The sequence below is a fragment of the Borostomias antarcticus genome, assembly GCF_949987555.1.
Source record: "Borostomias antarcticus genome assembly, chromosome: 9".
In the NCBI taxonomy this organism is placed as follows: Eukaryota; Metazoa; Chordata; class Actinopteri; order Stomiiformes; family Stomiidae; genus Borostomias; species Borostomias antarcticus.
The window spans coordinates 4,661,115-4,671,114 of NC_140242.1; the positions used below are offsets into that span (position 1 = coordinate 4,661,115).

The 10,000-nt window shown below is 51.7% G+C and overlaps 1 protein-coding gene across 5 annotated transcripts in view; it reads left to right on the plus strand.

Moving 5' to 3' along the window:
• kalrna (kalirin RhoGEF kinase a) overlaps window positions 1–10,000 on the plus strand; it is a gene marked incomplete at both ends in the record, with an annotated part of 193,384 nt that overhangs the window by 97,373 nt on the left and 86,011 nt on the right. For all 5 annotated transcript variants that reach the window (XM_084443201.1, XM_084443203.1, XM_084443200.1 and 2 more), the window contains 3 exons: window positions 8,684–8,853; window positions 9,343–9,517; window positions 9,927–10,000. The exon at window positions 9,927–10,000 is cut by the window's right edge and continues 122 nt beyond it. In XM_084443201.1, the coding sequence (XP_084299327.1) occupies window positions 8,684–8,853; window positions 9,343–9,517; window positions 9,927–10,000 (419 nt within the window). The remainder of the gene's footprint in view (window positions 1–8,683; window positions 8,854–9,342; window positions 9,518–9,926) is intronic.

Genomic DNA, 10,000 nt, shown 5'->3' on the forward strand with positions numbered 1-10,000 from the left:
TCCCCACGGCGTACATACTGCACAGGCTATCAGTGCAGAGTAGACAGAGAGTGTGTGTGTGTGGCAACCCGAGAGGGTGCCAGCCAAGGGAAGGTGGTCGGCGCCCTGGACGGCACCCTCCACACTCTGGTCATCACCTGCCTGGAGCCAGGAGTAGCCCTGGACAGCACCCTCCACACTCTGGTCATCACCTAGATGGCAGTAAGAGACTTGTTTACAAACAAAAGGCCTAAAACGTATAATATGCACGGGGGTGGAGCTAAGTTACTGGCCGTAATTTGACAACACAGGCAGAAATACTGGAATAACAAGGTGTGGCGACTGGTAGGGGTGAGTCATTGAAATTGGATGTGATTAGGACGCTATGGCTCAATGAAACAATCTGATATCAGGTGGTTTTAATTTGTTTCGACAAAATGTTCCGATCCGATGTTGCGATCAATGATGCAGCTTTAAGAGATGCGCTCGGAGAGTGGGCGTGGCTAGATTTATAACTACATCACCTCTCTGTTCCTCAGTGTGTGTGTGTGTGTGTGTGTGCCCGTGTGTGTGTGTGCCCTTGTGTGTGTGTGTATGCGTGCGTTTACGTGTGTGTATCTGTGTGTGTGTGTTTGTGTGTGTGTGTGTGCGGGCGTGTGTGTGTGTATGTGTGTGTATTTGTGTGTTTGTGTGTGTGTGTGTGTGTGTGTGTGTATCTGTGCGTGTATCTGTGTGTATCTGTGCGTGTGTGCGCGCGCGTGTATCTGTGTGTATGTGTGTGTGTGTGTGCGTGTATCTGTGTGTATGTGTGTGTGTGTATCTGTGTGTATCTGTGTGTATGTGTGCGCGTGTATCTGTGTGTTTGTATCTGTGTGTATGTGTGTGTCTGTTTGTGTGTGTGTGTGTGTGTACAATAGGACTCACGCAGAGAAGCATGTTTAATTCTGAGCGTGCTCAGATCAGTCATGTGGAGAGGTTGCCAAGGCAACACTGCCCTGGCTTGGTGGAAGCGTTAACCCTTTCCTGACCGGCTGAGGAGGCAGGCTCTCTCCATCAGGCCTATGTGGGTCAAAGAGAGAGTTTGTCATCCAGTCGCTGGACGGTATCAACGTCGTTGGTTTGAATACTGGCAGGACCTCTGCTCAGGAACAAGACTGCCGTGTTGGTGTGTGTGACTGGCGTGTTGGTGTGTGTGACTGGCGTGTTGGTGTGTGTGACTGCGTGTTGGTGTGTGTGACTGGCGTGTTGGTGTGTGTGACTGCGTGTTGGTGTGTGTGACTGCGTGTTGGTGTGTGTGACTGGCGTGTTGGTGTGTTTGACTGGCGTGTTGGTGTGTGTGACTGGCGTGTTGGTGTGTGTGACTGCGTGTTGGTGTGTGTGACTGCGTGTTGGTGTGTGTGACTGCGTGTTGGTGTGTGTGACTGCGTGTTGGTGTGTGTGACTGGCGTGTTGGTGTGTGTGACTGCGTGTTGGTGTGTGTGACTGGCGTGTTGGTGTGTGACTGCGTGTTGGTGTGTGTGACTGCGTGTTGGTGTGTGTGACTGGCGTGTTGGTGTGTGACTGCGTGTTGGTGTGTGTGACTGCGTGTTGGTGTGTGTGACTGCGTGTTGGTGTGTGTGACTGGCATGTTGGTGTGTGTGACTGGCGTGTTGGTGTGTGTGACTGCGTGTTGGTGTGTGTGACTGCGTGTTGGTGTGTGTGACTGCGTGTTGGTGTGTGTGACTGCGTGTTGGTGTGTGTGACTGGCGTGTTGGTGTGTGTGACTGCGTGTTGGTGTGTGTGACTGCGTGTTGGTGTGTGTGACTGCGTGTTGGTGTGTGTGACTGGCGTGTTGGTGTGTGTGACTGGCATGTTGGTGTGTGTGACTGCGTGTTGGTGTGTTTGACTGGCGTGTTGGTGTGTGTGACTGCGTGTTGGTGTGTGTGACTGCGTGTTGGTGTGTGTGACTGCGTGTTGGTGTGTGTGACTGCGTGTTGGTGTGTGTGACTGCGTGTTGGTGTGTGTGACTGGCGTGTTGGTGTGTGACTGCGTGTTGGTGTGTGTGACTGCGTGTTGGTGTGTTTGACTGGCGTGTTGGTGTGTGTGACTGCGTGTTGGTGTGTGTGACTGGCATGTTGGTGTGTGTGACTGGCGTGTTGGTGTGTGACTGCGTGTTGGTGTGTCACTGCGTGTTGGTGTGTGTGACTGCGTGTTGGTGTGTGTGACTGGCGTGTTGGTGTGTGACTGCGTGTTGGTGTGTGTGACTGCGTGTTGGTGTGTGTGACTGCGTGTTGGTGTGTGTGACTGGCGTGTTGGTGTGTGTGACTGCGTGTTGGTGTGTGTGACTGCGTGTTGGTGTGTGTGACTGCGTGTTGGTGTGTGTGACTGCGTGTTGGTGTGTGTGACTGCGTGTTGGTGTGTGTGACTGTGTGTTGGTGTGTGTGACTGTGTGTTGGTGTGTGTGACTGCGTGTTGGTGTGTGTGACTGGCGTGTTGGTGTGTGTGACTGCGTGTTGGTGTGTGTGACTGTGTGTTGGTGTGTGTTGGACTCGTATCTGAGGCGTTGATTGCATTGGTAGTTCAGTCTCCCTCAGTGACCATCATGTCTGAATGGAACTGCTGCTTGTCTTCCTGAACACAGAGGAGCTCTGACCGGTACAGCTGTGTTTCAGGACCACCCAGGACAAGAGAGACAGTCCAGCAGGAGACTGGACACTCCCTCTGCTCCTGGACGTCTGTAGTTGTCTGTCCAAACCTCTGGAGGTATGTAGTAGTCTGTCCAAACCTCTGGAGGTATGTAGTAGTCTGTCCAAACCTCTGGAGGTATGTAGTAGTCTGGCCAAACCTCTGACTGGCCGACTGTAGTAATCTAACCTCTGACATCTATGTGGAGGGGCAAATGTGTCATGGCCATCAGCTACAAGCTAGCCCACCTAATAATAAAGAAATAGTGGGAATATTACAAGTTGGGCTAGCTTCTGCAATCTAGCCCACCTAACCAGAGATGAATACAGTATAACAAACCATAGATGAATACAGTATAACAAACCAGAGATGAATACAGTATAGCAAACCAGAGATGAATACAGTATAACAAACCAGAGATGAATACAGTATAACAAACCAGAGATGAATACAGTAGAAAATGAGAGGAGTATTTCTGCTGTACAGGTTTTGACCGGCCGCTTTTCTTTGCTGTTTCTGTACCGCCTGTCTCACTGACACTGTCCAGACTGGGGCTCTGGACCACAGCATCTGCTCGGTATGACGGGAACACTGCTAACCATCCCTCCTTTCCCTCACCCACTCTCTCCCTCCCTCTCCCCCCTCTCTATCTCTCTCTCCCTCCCTCTCTCCTCCTCTTTCTCTATCTCTCTCCCTCCCTTTTCCTCCCTCTCTCCTCCTCTCTCTCTACGGTATCTCTCTCTCACTCTCTCTCACCCTCTCCCTCCTCTCTCTCCCTCCCTCTCTCTCTTTCTCTCTCTCCCTCCCTCTCTTTCACTCCCTCACACTCTCTCACTCTCTCTCCCCCTCTCTCTCCCCTAATCTCTTTCTCTCTCTCTCTCTCTCTCTGACTCTATCTCTCACTCTCTCTCTCTCCCTCTCTCTCTCTCTCTCACTCCCTCACTCTCTCTCTTCCCCCTCCCCCCCTCTCTCTCTCTCTCTCTCTCTCTCTCACTCCCTCACTCTCTCTCTTCCCCCTCCCCCCCTCTATCTCTCTCCCTCTCTCTCTCTCTGGAATGTTGCATCTGAAGACCCCTAGTGGGGGAGTAACACCCGACCCAGCAGATATGAGAAGACTGGGCTGAGCTCTATGCAGACCTCTACAGTGCAGGGAGCTGTGGTCAGGAGTGTGTGGCGGAGATATTGGAGGGACTGCCTAAGCTGGATGAAGCGGAGTCAGCCTCGCTGGATGAGCTGAGTGCTGCTGTTCAACAGCTGACAGGGGGGCGGGTCCCGGGCATGGATGGACTTCCTGCGGAGTTCTACCAGCGCTTTTGGGGGGTGTTGGGGTTGTACTTTTGTGAAGTTTTTAAAGACTGTTCCGGGGTTCCATCGGGGGACAATGCCAACAAGTTGCACATGGGCAGTTCTGACACAGCTGCCCAAAAAAGACTTCTGAAGAACTGGAGGCCTGTATCACTACTCTGTCTGGACTACAAGATCATTGCAAAGAGCCTTGCTAACAGACTATAAGGCTGTGTGGGGAGCATTGTGCACCGCAGACAGACTTACCGGGTACCTTGCCGGACTATTATGGACAACTTGTTTCTGATCAGGGACGTGATTGATCTGTCAAAGCTGCAGGAAGTAGATGTTGGTCTGTTTTCTGTTGATCAGGAGAAAGCCTTTGATAGGGTTGATCATGGTTACATGTTTCAAACTCTTGGAGCTTTTGGGATGGGCACTACTTTCATTAACTGGGTTAAGCTTCTCTACAAAGAGGCTGCAGTCACGCTAAAGGTGGAGGGGGGGACTCAGTCGCCCAGTGGGTGTCCATAGGGGGATCAGGCAGGGGTGGGGGGGGGGACTTAGTCGCCCAGTGGGTGTCCATAGGGGGATCAGGCAGGGGTGGGGGGGGACTTAGTCGCCCAGTGGGGGTCCATAGGGGGATCAGGCAGGGGTGCCCCCTATCCAGGCTGCTCTACACCGTGGCCATAGAGCCTCTCCTGGCCATGCTTAGGAGGAGACTGACAGGGCTGTCCTTTACAGGGAGGGAACAGGGCGTTTCCTTAGCAGTGTCTGCATATGCAGACGACATAACAGTGTTCCTAGAACGCCAGGATGATGTCCAGACACTCTTAGAGGGCCTTGCAATGTATGAGAAGGCTTCATCGGCCAAGGTAAATTGGGAGAAGTGTGAGAGGTAGGTGCTAGGGTGGTGGGGAAACCAGAGGCGCCTCACCCTACCAGCAGGGCTGGAGTGGAGCCGGGAGGGCCTTAAGTGCTTGGGGGTTTATCTGGGGAGCAAGGAGTTTCAGAGTAAGAATTGGAGGGACTCTTGGAAAAGATATGTGCTCGGTTGTCTCACTGGACATGGGTCCTGCCACAGCTGTCGTACAGGGGGAGGACTCTGGTGGTGAACAATCTGGTTGCCTCGATGCTCTTGCATCGGTTCAGCGTGCTGGAGCCGCCTGACCAGCTTCTGAGGGAGGTCAAAAGAGACTGATCAACCCTTTCTGGTCTGGGCACCATTGGCTGAGACCGGCTGTCCTGTACCTTCAGAGGGTGGTCAGGGCCTGATTAGTCTGACTCAATGGATGTAGGTTTTGGCAATAAACCTTGTCATTCGTTGTCACACTACCCAATCAGTGGTGACGCAAATTAATCTGATTCGGCACCAATCAGATTCGATCCAGACTCCTCCCCCTACCTGCGTGTTACCGTTTTTAAAGTCCCCTTCACTACGTGAAACAACAACCTCCGAGGCGAGCTAGCAACATACACGCTGAAAATGGCAAGTTTTGACGAGGAGTTGGATCGTGCGATAAGGCAGGCTTGCTTGGTTCTTTTGGTGGATGGTTGTAAAGATATACAAAGAATATGCTTACAACATTTGCTGTCTAATAGGGACGTCCTTGCATGTTTGCCCACCGGTTATGGAAAAAGTTTAATATTCCAAGCATGGCCTATCGTCTACAGTGAGCTAGCAAGGCTGAACAAAGAGAAATGGTGCGAAGATGCCATTGTTTTGGTTGTGTCTCCCTTGGTCGCCATCATGGAGGACCAGGTGAAAACCCTGCAGTCAATGGGGGTAGCTGCAGCGTACGCTGGGCAAGATCCAGGCATGGACGAGAAAATAGCTGCTGGCCAGTACTCCATTACGTATATACGGATCTCCTGAAACATTTGTTGGCAACGATAGATGGAGAGCCGTCCTGCAAACAACCACACTTCAAGAGCGATCGTGGGGATAGCTGTGGATGAAGTTCATACGGCTATCCACTGGTAAGAGCAAATTACGATTAACCATCTCTCCAGCTAATTTACAATTTATTTTATAGCTAACATTACTGTATTGTGTGCAGTTTGACACTAGCAAAGTCAACTAGGCCTATGTTAATCCCTTTGGCTAATCACTCGTTGTCCTGTTTGTTTTTACAGGGGAGGACAGGGGAGTGAAGCTCCTTTCAGAGAGTGGGGTGGAAAACTTGGTGAACTAAGATCTCTTTTACCCAGTGCTGTCTCTCCTGGCAACTACTGCCACAGATTTCAAAGCAATGAGACAGAAGTTGAGGAAGAATCTTGGAATACAAAACTGTGTAGAGCTTGTTAAAAGCCCAAACCAGGACAACATCAGGCTTGCTACCATAAAAGTGTCTCTGATCCAGCCAACACCAACACTTTTGCATGGCTTTGCCGCGAGCTGGAAAGCAAGGGCCCAAGAACAGGAAAGGTGGTCATATACTGTAAGAGTATAGCTGAGTGCTCGCTGCTGTCAGATGTTTTCAGACTCACCTTGGGCAAGAGTGCATGTTACCCAGTAGGTGCCAAAGATGTGTCTGCAAATAGACTGGTGGAGATGTACCATTCAGAGACACCAGAGGACATACAACTGCACATTATTAACTCACTCAAAGACCCAATGTCTGTTCTCAGAGTTGTAATTGCCACTTCATCACTTGGAATGGGTGTTGATTTCAAGGGTGTCAACCATATTGTCAACTATGGGCCCCCAAGAAACCTTGAGGCCTACATGCAAGCCTTCGGAAGAGCAGGGCGAGATGGGTCTCAGGCACGTTCAGTTATTTTGTACCACGGCAGACAACTACAATGAATATCTGATGAAATGCTCCAGCATGTCACTGAAACAAAAAGGTGCATGAGAGTCAAACTTCTGCATCTGTTCGATGGCGAGAACACAAAGCCTTTTGAACCCAAACATGCATGTTGTAGCTTCTGTGCATTAGCGTGTGACTGTCTACCCACCTGTGATGGACATGCAAGTCCACTAGAGAAACATGCAGGGGATGATATTGTCAATAAAGAAAGAACTGTCACAGATGAACAGAGAAACATTCTTCGGGAACGCTTAGAGAGCATAATCCATCACATGACACAGCAATGACTTAGTGGGGCACTCTCAGTTTATTCAACACAAGCTGCAAGCAACACAGGAGCACAGATTGTCCAAGAAGTGCTTGATTCTAGCAGTGGACTTTTCACATTGGTTGACATTTTTTTCAATGTACAAGTTTTGAAGGTTGATGAAGCCCAGGCAATACTGAACACTGTGTCCGAGGTGTTCCAGGTTGATGAAGCCCAGGCAATACTGAACACTGTGTCCGAGGTGTTCCAGGTTGATGAAGCCCAGGCAATACTGAACACTGTGTCCGAGGTGTTCCAGGTTGATGAAGCCCAGGCAATACTGAACACTGTTTCCGAGGTGTTCCAGGTTGATGAAGCCCAGGCAATACTGAACACTGTGTCCGAGGTGTTCCAGGTTGATGAAGCCCAGGCAATACTGAACACTGTGTCCGAGGTGTTCCAGGTTGATGAAGCCCAGGCAATACTGAACACTGTGTCCGAGGTGTTCCAGGTTGATGAAGCCCAGGCAATACTGAACACTGTGTCCGAGGTGTTCCAGGTTGATGAAGCCCAGGCAATACTGAACACTGTGTCCGAGGTGTTCCAGGTTGATGAAGCCCAGGCAATACTGAGCACTGTGTCCGAGGTGTTTGGTGATGTAGAGGAGGAATGCTGTGAGGATGAGGACAGCATGAGTGGTCTTGTTGTATTTGGAAACATGGCATTGGAACAGTCATTGCAATAACTAGCCTGAAGTGCAAAATCCAATGTTGTCCTTATGTGTACCTCTGATTATATTACATTAAATACAGCCATTTACTGTGCCACCTTTTTCAATTTCAATTTATTTTTCCCCCGAGACACACTTTACACTGAGTGGGGCCTTATTCAATGAAAACATACTGTCCACAAAAATACCATCTCCCTCATTTCAAACATGCACTGTATGTTTCAAATAAGCTAGCTTTATAGCAAAATAATCTTTCTAAGAAACTAATAAACAACACAATAATTCACAGGGTCTGTTGTCAAAATCATTTACAGTGCATCACCTTCGTTTCCATACACCATAGAGAGAGGTGGTCGGCGGAGCGTCACAGAGGAGGCTGCTTTTTCCTCAGTTGTGGGTGGCTGCAGGAGTGGAGGAGCAGGTGGAGGAGGACGGGGCCCTTCTGGCCTTTGGGGTACCTGTGCTGGGCCACTTCGGTGGTGTGTCCAGGAAAGCACTGTACAATGTCACGGTCAAGGTCTTGCACGTGGACTCGCTGGCCGGTCTGTCAGCGTCGAGGTGGTCGCGGGTGTTTCCACCGGGGGTGTCCCCCCGACGCAGCTGGAAGGACCCAGAACTGGTGGTCAGGGGGCTGGTTGCAGCTCGATTTAGGGTTGAGTTCACCTTTTTTTAAATGATCTCCAATTTGGAGGAGTTTCTGGGCAAGTATGGGGTGGGGGAGGGGTTATGTACGGTAGATAATAATATGCTACTGCTGGCCTTTTAATGTGTGGTATATGTGTTGTAGGAGATGTGAACTTGGTTTAGATTATTATTGTTTTGATAATTTATGTGTATGCTGTGAAATGGCCTGATCCTTGATTTTAATTTTATTTAATTACATCAATAAAGAGATTACTAAAGGTCTCACTCTCTCTCTCAAACTCTCTCACTCTGTCTCCCCTCCCTGCCTCCCTCTCTCCCCAGCTGTGGACGTGGATGGAGGATCTTCAGAAGGAGCTCCTGGAGGAGGTGTGCTGTGACTCGGTGGAGTCGGTCCAGGAGCTGATCCAGCAGTTCCAGCAGCAGCAGACGGCCACGCTGGAGGCCACGCTCAACGTCATCAAGGAGGGAGAGGACCTCATCCAGCAGCTCAGGTACCTCCTCACCCAGACCCCTGACCCCCAGACCCTCACCAGACCCTCACCCAGACCCCTGACCCCCAGACCCTCACCAGACCCTCACCCAGACCCCTGACCCCCAGACCCTCACCAGACCCTCACCAGACCCTCACCCAGACCCCTGACCCCCAGACCCTCACCAGACCCTCACCAGACTCTCACCAGACCTCCACCAGACCCTAACCAGACCCTCACCAGACCCTCACCAGACCCTCACCAGACCCTCAGCCATAACCTGCAGTATGACCTTTAGTCAGCTCTCTCTCTCTCTCCCTCTCTCTCTCCCTCTCTCTGTCTGTCTCTCCCCCTCTCTCTCTCTCTATCCCCCCCCTCTCTCTCTCTCTCTCTCCCTCTCTCTCTCCCTCTCTCTGTCTGTCTCTCCCCCTCTCTCTCTATCCCCCCCCCCTCTCTCTCTCTCTCTCTCTCTCTCTCTCTCTCCCTCTCTCTCTCTCTCTCTCTATCCAGGGATGCTGCCCTGTCGACTAACAAGACTCCCCACAGCAGCTCCATCTCCCACATGGAGGGGGTCCTGCAGCAGCTGGAGGAGGCGCAGGGCCAGATGGAGGAGCTCTTCCACGAGAGGAAGATCAAGCTGGACATCTTCCTGCAGCTGCGTATCTTCGAGCAGTACACCATCGAGGTGGGCAGCCAGCCCGCGCCGTGTGGGGGGAGGGGCTTAGGGGGGAGGAGGAGCCTAACCGCTGGGATCCATTGGGTCCATCAGCGTTGACCGTCAGCCGCTGAGGAGATGAGTCTAGTGTGATTAATGACAGCGGCTCCACTGCAGCCTTCGCATCGCGCTCAACACCAGCGTCCAACGCTAGAGAATTGCAGAGGTTTTTGACGGTAAAATGTTGACGCTGACGGATGCAGAGGAGAGGGGGGGGGGGGGGGGGGGGGGTCAGTGTTGAGGCAGGACAGCGTCAGGGGGAGGGGGGTCAGTGTTGGGGCAGGACAGCGTCAGGGGGAGGGGGGTCAGTGTTGGGGCAGGCAGCGTCAGGGCGAGGGGGGTCAGTGTTGGTGGACTCTGATAGGCTGTGTGTGGCCAGGTGACGGCGGAGCTGGAGGCGTGGAGTGAGGACCTGGTACGGCAGGTGAGCGAGCTGAGCGGGGAGGAGCTGAG